At 41.5% G+C, this 13,691-nt stretch overlaps 2 protein-coding genes across 2 annotated transcripts in view; both read left to right on the top strand.

Annotated features, from left to right (window-relative positions):
* The window catches only part of LOC114653992 (alanine aminotransferase 2-like), a 493,749-nt gene that overhangs the window by 44,056 nt on the left and 436,002 nt on the right, over positions 1-13,691 (top strand). The window lies entirely within an intron of this gene.
* The window catches only part of dhx30 (DEAH (Asp-Glu-Ala-His) box helicase 30), a 57,239-nt gene that overhangs the window by 17,049 nt on the left and 26,499 nt on the right, over positions 1-13,691 (top strand). The window contains 2 exon segments of the mRNA XM_051929022.1: positions 2,848-3,219; positions 13,556-13,637. Coding sequence (XP_051784982.1) covers positions 2,848-3,219; positions 13,556-13,637 — 454 coding nt within the window.

Genomic DNA, 13,691 nt, shown 5'->3' with positions numbered 1-13,691 from the left:
GTCGATTCTAAAATAAAATAAAGATAAAAAGAGGAATAACCCTGGAGGTCAATCATCACCCCGAAAGCGGATAGTAGACATCACGTAGTATATGTGTACCAAATTTCAGGTCAGTAGTTCAAATGGATTGCGAGCTACAGGTGATTTAAAATCCTGGACAGACAAATGGACAGCCACGGTAGCGTATTATATAAGAAGATATATTGTGTGCCCGACCACCCTTTAATTCAAAGTGTGTATTTCACAATTATTTAATTGCCGTAATGATGCTCTGACCAATCAGCTGCTGATCGGTTGGTCATCGGTAAATTGGCCAATCTCATAAAAACATTTTCTGAGTATCTGCTTTTCTAAACTGAAAAACATAACTAAAGGAGCAGCAAATATATATGAGGGGGAACTCAAAAATAATGAGAATTTTTTTTTCTGGAGGTTGGTTCCTATGTTTGCTGGCTAGGTGCGTGTACTCGACTACCCTCTGCATCATTTGGCCAAGTGGCATCCTTGGAGAAAGGTTTGTGAGGTCAGTGTAATTTTTTTCCTTGAGCCTCTGTTACCGTCTTCATCGATTTTGTGATGGCAGACTTGAAAGAATAACGTGTTTTGCATCAAGTTCTGTTTCCTTTTGGGGTAAACAGCAGCAGAAGCTGACACAATGCTTTGAGAGGCTTTCAAAGAAGAAGCTTTGAGCCAGGCAAGGGTTTTTACCTTAACTCTTTTTGGGCGAATGTCGACTTTTGTCAAAAGTACTGGTTGACGGCAGTAATCGACTCTAAATGGTGAGAAAACCCAGTTATGTTTTAGTTGGACTCTCTTTGCTGGAAGGAAAGTCAGCTTTATTGGTTTGACCAAGATTCCCTGTGCTCGCGTGAGTAGCAAGGAGCAAATGATGGCAAAAGTGGTATCGACATCAGACGAGAGGTCAGAGCGAGTGCATAACGGAGTGGACGACATTTGGCAAGTTATTGCTGAATTGGGCTCCAATTTTGACACAAGTGGATGAAAACGAATGTGCGGTACTAGCATCAGCTGATCAGTCCCAAGGTGATCATGGTGCTGAACAGATTTGTGTAGCTGCTGTGCCTATAGCAACATTCACCTGGGAGGACCGCCACTTACAGTGACAAAGAGGTACAAACCAGACTGTGATGCACTGTGACTGCAACCTCCGCTGACACCTGGCAGATGTTTTATGTTAATTTCTGTTTGAAACCATTGCTTTGTGTGTTTTTCAAAAAACTTTCCTTTTTGGAAAAAATATTCAGCCCACAAAGAGTTAAAGTGCTCTAGAGATTGTGTGATGCTGTGCGGAGAAAACGACCCAATTGTGCCGATCAGTCAAGTGGCTTCTGCATCACGACAACGCTTCCTCCCACACAGCATTGAGTGTGTGGCCATTTCTCACGAAAAACAGGATGACAATGGTCCCCACAATACCCCCCAACCACTCCCCTGGACCTTACACCCTATGAATTTTTTTTTTCTTATTTCCAAGAATGAAGAGGGACCTTAAAGGAAAGCTCTTTGAAGATGTAGAGGAGGTCAAGAAGCAAATGACGGAGGCACTGAAGGCTATCACATTGCGAGAGTTTCAGAACAGTTTTGAACAATGGAAAAAGTGGTGGGACAAGTATATTGTGTCTCAGGGAGGGTATTTTGAGGGTGATTAAATTTTGGAAATGTTCAGAGAATTAAATACGATTAAAAAAAAAATTCATTATTTTTGGGTCATCCTCGTATATTGTCCACCTGAACTAGGAGTGTAAGAAAAGAGAGAAGTGGCTTCAACAAAAATTAAAGTAGAAGCTTCTTTACTGAGTTCAGACCTTTTCATTTTGTCTTTTAATATAAACTGACACTCCTTGTCTGAGAGTGGATGGTGTTTGAGCCTGCGTTTATTTCAGCAGCACACCTTTTTAATTAGACAAAAAAGCAGAGGAAAGAATTGGCCCTCATTACTTACTAAACGGTAGGCTTGTTAGCTTAAGCGCCGAATTTGTCCAATATATTTGTAAGTTTGTTAAGCATGTTAGCCTTGCATCTTTGTGATGAACATTTTATGAACATGTCTTTTGTGGCTTGTACTTATAGTAAGTCTTTTATACCATACTAGCTGTTTAAGGCCGTGCTGTAAAAAGCCTGGGCTCCTAGAAACCATGGATTATGGCACTTCAATCAATCAGTCGCATTGGTTGTGCATTAGCAGTTAAGCGAGTTTCTCTCTCCTCAGATGTTTCGTTTTCCCGTTTGTTCTCGCCTCGTTTGTGTATTAGCGACTAAGCGAGATTCTCTCTCCTCAGAGGTTTCGTTTTCCTGATGTGCTTGCCTCATTTGTGTATTAGCGACTAAGCGAGATTCTCTTTTCTCGGCGGTTTCACTTTGGTGACAGAATCGCTGTCTTTGAGCTTCATGCTGTAGCCTCGCACTTCCGGGTCGGACAGACAGACACACACACTTCCACATGTAGACCTTTATATGTACATGTTTTATTAGTTAAAAAAGTATATACATATATATATATATATGAAGGGAATCTTATTTGTTATAGTATTTTTATGATCACCTAACAGTAAGCCTACAGGATTTCATTTTGTTAATAAACGTTGACCAGGTAAAGCCTGTGGTCATCAGTTTATCTGTGAAAATGACACTTTAGAATGTTAGACTTCTACATATCCAGTTATGAAGGAGCTTAGTGCAAATTTTACAAGGAAAAAGGAATCCCCTACCTCTAGTAATGTGAAATCGGTACTCACCAATATACTGGAGCAGACATTCTAAAGATTGTAAAGCTTCTCCCAAAGTGGATCCATTGTCCTAATTGTCCATCTTCTTCACTGCCCACAGGTGCGCCTGGAGAGCTCTCTTCCACAGCGTGGTGGGGCACTTCTCTTCTGCACAGTTGGTATTCTGTTAAAAAAACTACAAGGAAACCCCGAACTGGAAGGTGTGAGCCACGTGATTGTGGACGAGGTCCATGAGAGGGATATCAACACAGACTTTCTCCTGGTGCTTCTCAGAAAGCTCCTGGATGCCAATCCCAAGCTTCGGCTGGTGCTGATGAGTGCCAGTGGAGACATGCAGAGACTCTCCGAATTCTTCAATAACTGTCCAGTGGTTAAGGTTCCAGGCTTCATGTACCCAGTGAAGGAGCACTACTTAGAAGAAGTGTTGCAAATGATGGGTCGCCAGCAAGGCATGAAGCCTAGTGACAGCATGGTGAGTCTTTTCAACACAGCTTGGAGTTTTTCTAATCTTGACAGATGTAAAATAGTTCTTGTACTTTGTAACATTAGCTTATATTAGGCAGGTGGCGCAGTGGTAGTGCTGCTGCTTTGCAGTAAGGAGACTGTGGAAGATTGTGGGTTCGCTTCCCGGTTTCTCCCTATGTGGATAGTGCTTTGAGTACTCAGAAAAGCGCTATATAAATGTAATGAATTATTATTATTATTATTATATTCACACTTTAATGCAAACATCCATCATAGTTGCAAGAGACAGCTGTACATTTTTGAGCATTTAATTCACTAGCAACACAGAACATGAAATCGGAGTGTAAAACAATAGAATAAAAAACTATGTACACATAAGATATTCTGTGAATATTTAATGTATACTGTCCACAAATTGCCCCCATGTCAGTGTGCCTATTACAACTGGCATTATGGGAGGAAGTGTTACATTGGGTGCTTTCCCATTGCAGGAACCGGGGACTTTTTTGAAACCTGAGAAACTTTTGTAGCATTCCTACCACATGAGCTCAGGCCATTTGTAATTCCTGGTCGTTTTCTTATCTTCTACTCCAGGGTGTGTACTTTTCGTTCAACTAGGAATTATGGTGGGTGGGGCTCAGGCGATGAATTGTGCCGATTGGTTGACCACAAGGACTGGTGCCACCTTACAAATCTGTTAGTAGTTTGGACGTTGGAGAGTTGTCAGCGAAACAGGAGCGCCACACTTCGTACTGCATCCCGCTTCATAGCCGCCTCCGTGATGCGCTGCATCACAGCATTTAACATCCCCGTGAAGTCCTAATTGCTTTGACACAGTAAAGTGCGGGCGTCTCCCGTGAACTCCTGATCACAACACACTTTACACCACAATGCTTTTCTATGCACGTCATATATTACGCATGATGGTTACAGTGTTTGTTGTGCCCTGGGAAGGCAGCACATGAAAGTGGCCCAGGGCCTACATTGTATAGGAACTCCTTGGTTCCTAAAAACAAACTACTGTGGGACAGAGCCTATTGTATGTTGGCTATGGGCAGAATTGTGATATAATAGTGCCCCTAGCATGCTATGGTGGAAGAAGCTGGTGAATAAAGGTACTCCAGAGCAATGTGTCCCTGAGAGGATGGGGCAGCATTTGTCATAATGGCCTCTAATTGTACCACCGTCATGTCAGTCAAGGCTCAGTTCTGTAGGCCTGTTGTGGTGGTCAAAATCAGTTTATTCACATGTCTGCCATCCCCTAAGCTGGTATAATACAGCCTTAGACAGAGGCCTGCGTCAAACATTTAAATAAAGGCTGAGTTTTCGTCTAGTATATTTTGAAAACATCATATAGATGCACTTGATCAACATGAACTCTAAAATAATTTATATCAGTGGCCCTGGTCATTTTTTTTTTTGTGTGTTTAAATTTGTCTGCAGTGTTTAAAGTCAAGCTGGAGTTATCAACCCTCCTTCATGCAGGTCTTTAACTCTGTTACCCTAAAGTAATCTCATTTTCAACGATGGAAACTCCCCTTTTAATCCTTAGTGTGCTTTTATTGACAATGACATTAAGTTTATGCAAAGAGTCAATATTTACAGTGTTGGCCCTTCTTTCTTTTTCAAGACCTCTGCAATTCGCCCTGCCATGCTGTTCCTCAACTTCTGGGCCAAATCCTGACTGATGGCAGCCCATTCTTGCATAATCAGAATTTGGGGGTTTTTCTTTGTCAACTCGCCTCTTGAGGATTGACCACAAGTCCTCAATTGAGTTTCCTGGCCATGGACCCAAATTTTTGATGTTTTGTTACCCGAGCCACTTGGTTCTCACTTTTGCCTTATGGCCCGCTGCTCCATTATGCTGGATTGTTCATTGTTGGTCACTAAACTGTTCTTGGATGGGTGGGAGAAGTTGCTCTCGGAGGATGTTTTAGTCCCATTTTTTATTCTTGGATCGGGATCAGGGCACCAACAGTGCAGAGCTTGCTCAGGAATTGCAGCAGGCAGGTGTGAGTGAGGCGAATAATTTGGGAGAATGGTCTGGTGGGTGTCGAGAAGGGCAGCAAAGAAACCCAGAAAAACATCAGGGACAGACTGATATTCTGTAAAAGGTACAGGGGTTGGACTGATGAGGACTGTTGGGGATCAAGTCATCTTAGATAGATAGATACTTTATTAATCCCAAGGGGAAATTCTCATACTCCAGCAGCACCTTACTGATACAGAAAACAATATTAAATTAAAGATTGATAATAAATAAATAATCTTCTCTGATGAATCCCCTTTCCGATTGTTTGGGGCATCCAGAGAAGAAAAGGTGAAGAGTGCTACCATTAGTCCTGTGTCACGCCAACAGTAAAACATCCTGAGACCATTCATGTCATGTGGGGTTGCTTCTCAGTCAAGGCAGTGGGCCCACTCACAATTTTGCCTAAAAACACAGCCATGAATAAAGAATGGGACCAAAACATCCTCCAAGATCAACTTCTCCCAACCATCCAAGAACAGTTTGGTGACCAACAATGAACAATCCAGCATGATGGAGCACCGGGCCATAAAGCAACAGTGAGAACTAAATGACTCTGGGAACAAAACATCGGAATTTGGGGTCCATGGCCAGGAAACTTCCCAGTCTTTAATCCCATTGAGAACTTGTGGTCAATCCTGAAGAGGCAGGTGGACAAACAAAATCCCCCAAATTCTGACAAACTCCAAGCCCAAGCATTAATTATACAAGAATGGGCCGCCATCAGTCAGGATTTGGCCTAGAAGTTGATTGTCAGCATGCCAGGGAGAATTGCAGAAGTCATGAAAGAAGGGCCAACACTGCAAATATTGACTCTGCGCATAAACTTCATGTCATCGTCAATAAAAGCTTTTGAAACTTATGAACTGCTTGTAATTCTACTTCAGTGTACCAGAGAAACATCTGATAAAAAGATCTTAAAACACTGAAGCAGCAAACTTTGTGAAAACCAACACCTGGGTCATTCTCAGAACTTTTGGCCATGACTGTTCAGGCCCTATTAAAAGTATTCACCCCCTTTGGAGGTGTTTCACATTTTCTTCTTATCCATCCATTATCCAACCCTCTGTGTCCGAACTACAGGGTCACAGGGGTCTGCTGGAGCCAATCCTAGCCAACACAGGGCACAAGGCAGGAAACAAACCCCGGGCAGGGTGCCAGCCCACCGCAGCATTTTCTTCTTATACTACGCTAATACCCAGAGAATTTCATTTAACTTTTGTCATGGTAATCAACAGAAAGAGACTCTTTTAATGTCGAAGTGAAAACGGTTCCCTGCAAAGTGGTGTAAATCCATCCATCCATCCATCCATTTTCCATCCCGCTGAGTGAATTACTAAAATAGAACACAAAAGAATTGATTGCAAAAGTATTCACCTCCTTTAATAAGACACACCACTGGTGCAGGCAGTTGGTTTTAGAAGTTGGTTGGCTCAATGTTGTGTAACAAAGCATAAACATTTCCAAGGAGTGACTCCTTTTAATAGGCAGGCACTGGTTATTATTTCCTAATGTGTCCTGTCCTGTGTGGTGTTTCAGTAGGTTTGTTGTGCCTCTCTTAACGGTAAATTGCCTGTCTAGGTCATGTTGCCCACCACTGAATGTGATAGTGCCAGTGCTGCGGTTGGTCTGTAGCTCCTTCTTACTTTAGGGCCTATTTCCACTTCTTGTCCACCGGCTGTCACTGAGCCTGGTATTTCTAAAGGAGGGCAGCTTGCTGGCGCAGTGATTAGCACTGGTGACTAGTAAATCCAGTTCGAGCCTGCAATTTCATTATTTATTTATTAAAAACTGACCAGCTGCTTTGCCGCACACCCGCTATACCACAGTCTGTCTCAGTATCTCTTTAAGTTTAGCTCTTATCTTTTTATGGAAACTGTGCACATGACAACTGCCAAGTCTTCCTGGGTACATGGCAGCATCTAGAACATTCCTGTACTTAACTATTTCAGCCGTCTCCTCATGCTATTTCTAAGACATACACAGTACTATATATTTCCTTTTTTTTTTTTTTTTACACTGCACACCAAAACACTTCATGCACAGGCCATGTCACCCTTTTATTGTTTCCTTTTACTCTCTCACAGAATGTGCGGACTTGTTGTTGTGTGTAATGGTATAGATCAGGGGTCTCCAACACGACGCTTGTGAGCTACCGGTAGCTTGCCGCCCCTTTCCAAGTAGCTCGCTAAAGGGTTAATGAATCCTACATAAATTTGTAAATTTGATTAGTCAAATTAGGGGTGGGCGATCCTGAGACCATTCATGTGATGTGGGGTTGCTTCTCAGTCAAGGCAGTGGGCCCACTCACAATTTTGCCTAAAAACCACAGCCATGAATAAAGAATGGGACCAAAACATCCTCCAAGATCAACTTCTCCCAACCATCCAAGAACAGTTTGGTGACCAACAATGAACAATCCAGCATGATGGAGCACTGGGCCATAAAGCAACAGTGAGAACTAAATGACTCTGGGAACAAAACATCGGAACGCCATATAAGGCCATCCTTTTTCCTTGCTTCGCAAGGAAGCAGCCTTTTTATTTAATCCACGGGTTCTCCGCTATTTTATTGTTCGTTTATTACGATTGTTATAGTTCTCTTTGTATACCACGTTGTCAGTTCAGCACTCCGGTTGTAATATGACCAAGTCGTGCAAGCTTACTATTGAGAATGCAACGTATAGTTGTACAGGAGAAAAGCAATCTTGCCAAACTTAATTTAAACTTACGGTTTACACCGTGCTTTGTTTCCGCCTTAGCTGCACTTATGAATGTGCTTGTATGCGTCACTCGCTCGCTTCTTATTGTTTCGCTGCCTTCTCAATTGTGTAATGAATGTTTTCTTCAGCGCTCTTTGGGGGTCTTCCTTGTTTTCTACGTACTGCGTTCACAGTCAGTTCACGTGATTACGTGGGAGGCGTGATGACGCGATACGCAACTCCGCCTCCCACGGCCAGCGAGCTGCAGTCCATTACAGTATATGGACAAAAAAGAGGTTCCAGTTATGACCGTTACGCTTTGAATTTCGAAATGAAACCTGCCTAACTTTTGTAAGTAAGCTGTAAGGAATGAGCCTGCCAAAGTTCAGCCTTTTACCTACACAGGAAGTTAGAGAATTAGTGATGAGTGAGTCAGTCAGTCAGTCATTGAGTCAGTGAGGGCTTTGCCTTTTATTAGTATAGATATAAATATACAGTGGAACCTCGAGATACGAGCACCTCTGTATACGAGAAATTCAAAATACGAGGAAAGTATGAGCGAAAAATTCAGCTCTAAATACGAGCATTGGTTCGCGTAACGAGCCACGAGCCAGGCTGTGGGTATAGCTCGCGGCTTAGCAAGGGGGCGTGGTAGCAGTTGCGAGCCGCGATCTGCGGTGTCTGCGTTTCTCACTTAAGTGCACAGGTGGGAAACTGCCCACATCCATGATTGTTCCTGTGGCTGATGGGCTGCAGCTGCCATGTCCTCCCCGCATATATAGAGAAGCGCGAGCAGGTTAAGGGGGAGAAAAAGTAAGAGAGAGAGAGAGAGAGAGAGAGAGAGGGGGCAGGCAGGCAGGCTCGCGCAGGCTCGCGTAGGCTCGCGTGTAGCTGAACAGGCGAGCCAAACAGCTGAAGCAGGACGGTGTAGAGAAGGTCAGCTGCATTAAGAGTGTCTCGCCTGTTTTAGAGCCCGCATGGGAGAAATAGGTGAGACGCTAACAGAGAAGAAGCACCGGGGATTGTCATCTGTTTTTAAAGACTGCTTCTTGTTGACGTTTTAACCTCGTGTTAAAGGATTGTTATTCTTGTGTATTTTAAACCTCCACTTCACAACTGTTTTAAGGATTATTTATTTAAAGATTTATTGAATGCTCTACTGCACTTTGGACACCTGTTTTGATTCTTTTAATAATCAGTTATATTATTTACCAGTGTTATTTATTAAAGGTAGACTACAGTATATATAATTTATCAGTGTTATTTATTAGGAAAATTGATTTTTATGTTAATATATTTGGGGTGCAGAACGGATTAACTGGATTTCCATTATTTTCAATGGGGAAGTTTGTTCTAGATACGAGAAATTCGCTATACAAGCTCAGTTCTGGAACGAATTAAACTCGTATCTAGAGGTTCCACTGTATTAGTAAACCTTCAAAATAATGTGCAGTTAAAGTCTCAACAGCATTCTCAGCATTTCTGGAGATAACTATAAGAATCTTCACCAATGGGCTCTGAAAATGTCTGCTTTGTTTGGGTCTTCATACCTCTGTGAGTCTGACATGAATGTCATGAAATCAAAGTTCAGAACAAGACTGACAGACGAACATTGAAATGACTCTATAAGAGTGAACCTCAGTGGCTCCACTCCACCAGACACCTGCCTCTCTTGTTGACTCCATGCAGTGCCAGTCATCTGACCAACTAATAAAACACATCACCCATGAAACTAGACCTGTGAATAAAGTGACACAGTGACATGTGACAAAATGACAAATGAATAAGGAATATCTGTGGATTTGGAATTGCACTGTTTTGTTTCGACATCATTCATGTTTTAATTCAATAGTGTGAGATACGCTAGAAAATGCATACAGACGTACAAAATGCACTTGCAGGTGAACTAAATATTTTTTGTGATGTTTTAATGCAAAATGTGAGTTGTGGACACCAACATTTTGTAAATGTTCAGGCAAAACAAGCGTATTCAGTTTGTTTGGGTTGAAATAAGCTATGAGAATAAACGTTAGAAAACATGAGGAGCTCTCGGCCATTTTCATTTTGTAAAAGTAGCTCTCAGGGGAAAAAAGGTTGGAGACCCCTGGTTTTAATTAAAACAGCTTACACTCCAGGAAAGTCGTCCCTGTAGAGTTGTATTAAAACTATGCATATATTTCTATATGGAGACGTTAAAATCTCTGACAGTAAACTGAGCCAATCAGTTTCCTCTGCGGTTTTTCACCTCCGTTTGTGTCACAGGGAGACCCTTCATGAGCTGCAGGGAAGAACAAGGCAGCTCTCCGAGTTCTGAGCCATTCTTCTTTTCTTAACGTGTGCGGCATGTGGATTTGCAAGCACAGAGCTTAAGACTTTTGCTAATTTACCTAATCTGTGTGCCACTTCATTCGCAATTCAGTAAGTGCTTTTCTCGTTTCATATTTGCCTTGTCTGCTTTCCATAATGAAACTCTCAAAGATGGCATACAATGGCCTTCTTTATCATGTAATTGGGGTTTTCAGTCAAAATCGCATTCAATGTCATTCCTTATATTGGAGGAAAAAAAAAAGAAATCAAAGAAGTCAGAATTTTTTTTGGATCCAAAGTATGCTCAATAATTTCACTTGCATATTCCTTTAATAAAATAGCATTTTCAAACCCACATAATCTTGTTTAGTATTGTGGTAGAGTGGAGGTGGTCCTGATGGCATCAAGTGGCAGGCTGCCAGCCCCTAGAGTTGTGTGTCTTTGGGATGTGAGAATAAAACTGGCCGACTCACTCCAGCCACACGGACAAAGGTCAGCATGTAAACTCCACGCTGGACGACTGCAGGAAGATTTGATCCCAGAATGCTGGATCTGTGATACTGCAGCATGGTGGTGCAGTGGTTAGCTCTGCTGCTTGTCCTTTACTTATGTGCAAAATACCACCTGTTACTTTCAAAGAAAAGTATTAATGGTTTCAAACTGGTAAGATTCACTGGGTAAAATACCTTATTATCTTAATGGAATACTCCACCCAAAAATGATCCTGTTTTTTTAACGTTACTTACCCCATGTGGTTTGTAGTGATGGCCGAGGAGGAATTTTAATCTCATGTTTTCATGCAGAATGGAGATAACAAAGCTCTGATAAAATGGGCCTCTATAGTGACTAAAGCTGGATAGCAGCAAACAATATTAAAAATATCTGTGAAAACGCTCATGTTACTTGTGGCGCATAATCCACACGCTAAGGCACCCTGTCATATACTCTTAGTGATGCAAGCAGATGTACTTGTACTGAAATATTTTTAAATAAACCACCTGTGGAAAACACACACGTGAACGAAAATGTAAAGTGCTCAGACGTGAAGGAGCCTTTGGTTTGAACTGCCCTGGCGTGACGATACGCTCTGTGCGGTCTTGTCGTGGCTAGTCTGGGTGCTGACCACGCTCTCCTTTACAGCATCTCTGGACATCTGTAATGTTTTCTAAATCTACAACAATTAATGCTACCGTTAGTGGAAAGTAAGCGAAATTACTGAGCTCCTTAGAACGCTGACTGAGCTCTGACTGACTGGCCACTGATCTAAATCGACTGATTTTTGACTACAAAAGACTCTATCTGTAAATTGGCTGATCACAAAAAGACGTTTTTTTTAGTATCTGCTTTTCTAATCTTTACATTAATATAGTTGTTGTAGTCCCTTATGTTAGGTATTATGGTCAATGAGCTACAAGACATTTTTTTTGTTGCTGTGAACTTCCTGTAAACAGTCAGCAGTAAGGCAGACTTTACCGGCGTGAGAGAAGGTTGCAGAGTTAGCCGTTACATTACAGAAAGTTAAGTAATAAACTTAAGAACAAGGAATCGGAGGAGTCACCTTGTGCAGTTAGAATAAGGGCAACAAAGGCTACTTTCATTAATTCAGACTTTTTATTTTGTCCTTTAGGTTTGTTGTGGCTCTTATATTAAAGGTAAAATGGATGTGACGGTGATAATGCCAGGTCTGCCGTTGGTCGGTAGCTCCTGCTTACTTCATGGCCTGTTTCTACTTCATGTCCGTTGGTTGATTCTGTAGGCTGTCACTGTGCTTGGTATGTCTAAAAGTGGGCAGCTCACTGGAGCAGCAGTTAGCACTGGTGGCTCGTGGATCCAGTCTCTTTAGTTCAAATCTCATGGCCAGTCATTGTCTCTATCGGGGGCTGCATTTCCTCCCCACGTCGGGTCGGGTTTTCTGTGGTATTCCAGTGTTTGGCCCACAATCACAATCAAAAGATGTGCAGTTTGAGTTAGATGACGATTCTCACTTAGGCTGGCGTGGATGTGTCTGCCCGAGGGGGTTAGGCCTCGCCTCCTTCAACACTGAATTGGATTAAGGTTTTTGGAGATTGTGTGGGTCATTATTTAAAATGCACACTGCTTGTCCGAGTCCAGAGTGTGAGTGAGCCTGTGTTAAGTACTGCAGCTCGCGTTTTCAGTCTCTTGTAAATTTGTGAAGCCTGTTAGCCTCCTGTCTTCTTGATCAGCATCTAGTGGACGTGTCTTAGAGCTGCTACTTCTCTAAGAGGTTTGTACTGTGGTTACTGTGTGTGTGTGTGTGTGTGTCATACAGTAGACGTTTTAGTAAGAAACAAGTAGATAATACAGAATTAAAATGGTAATCCATATTCATCCCTATTTTATTTGCATTTTATTTATGACACCTGTAGAATTAGGGATGTCTAGCTGATACTCTGGGGGGGGGGGGGGAATAAAACTAAAAATTGTGTAAACATAGTAAATATATATTTTAACAGAAAAAAAGCTGAAGTGTAATTAATGATTAAAATCATTAAAATGTACAAGTGGCTTTATATATACATTTAAGTAGCAACTATTTCTTTGAACCAACATGTGAGAAGATATACAGTCCAAGGTGAGGGGAGGCTCATCTCGTCGCTGCCACACCTCGCGTTTCTCCTCTGTATTTGAACAGGAAATGTGCCAGTTCAGCGATTTTGACTATAAAAATCATACAGAAAACAAATTTATAGCACAGACCAGTGGACAAGTTTATTTTATGTTATCATTATTAGTTTTTTTTTAAATTTTCATGGTGATAGGTGAGACTCTGCCTCCCCTGTCTCCAGTGATGGATACAATATTTTAGGCATATTCTGTTTGTATGCTTTAAGAAAATTTTATTTATTTAAGTATATTTATATATTTATAATATATATATAGATATAGATATAGATAGATCTATCTATCTATATATCTATCTATATATCTGTATTTATTTGGTAATGAGTGTGCAGAATTTTGTTTTGTTAATAAAATATGAACGGGTAACACCTAAAATTTGAAGATGAATTATAAAAATGCCAAAGTAAACACTTTCAATAATTTTAAACATAAGGCTTCTTTATGTCTGGTTATGCATGAGCTTAGTGGAAAATGTTTTTTTAAAAGGGACAAAGAAAAAAAAATCTGAATCGGCCAATTCAGTAACATGAAATCGGTGATCAGCATGGACCCTAAAAGAGACCTGATTGGAGTGTCCCTGCTGTTAGTCCTGGGGTGTTTACTGAGTGATGGGTGAAGCTGCCGATGCTTCTCTGGTTGAACAGCATGTTGTGTTCTTTTCAGCTTTCTAAGGACGAGGATCCCAGCCCAGATCTGGACCTTGCAGCTGATGTAATTGAATATATCGATGTCAACCGAGAGCCAGGTGAGATGTCATTTGTCGTCATGTGGTAGACTCTGTTTACTCAGCCCTCTATCT

Source organism: Erpetoichthys calabaricus, chromosome 6 (genome assembly GCF_900747795.2).
Source record: "Erpetoichthys calabaricus chromosome 6, fErpCal1.3, whole genome shotgun sequence".
Taxonomy (NCBI): domain Eukaryota; kingdom Metazoa; phylum Chordata; class Cladistia; order Polypteriformes; family Polypteridae; genus Erpetoichthys; species Erpetoichthys calabaricus.
Note: the sequence above shows the minus strand (reverse complement) of the source record. Positions and strands in the feature narration are given on the sequence as shown.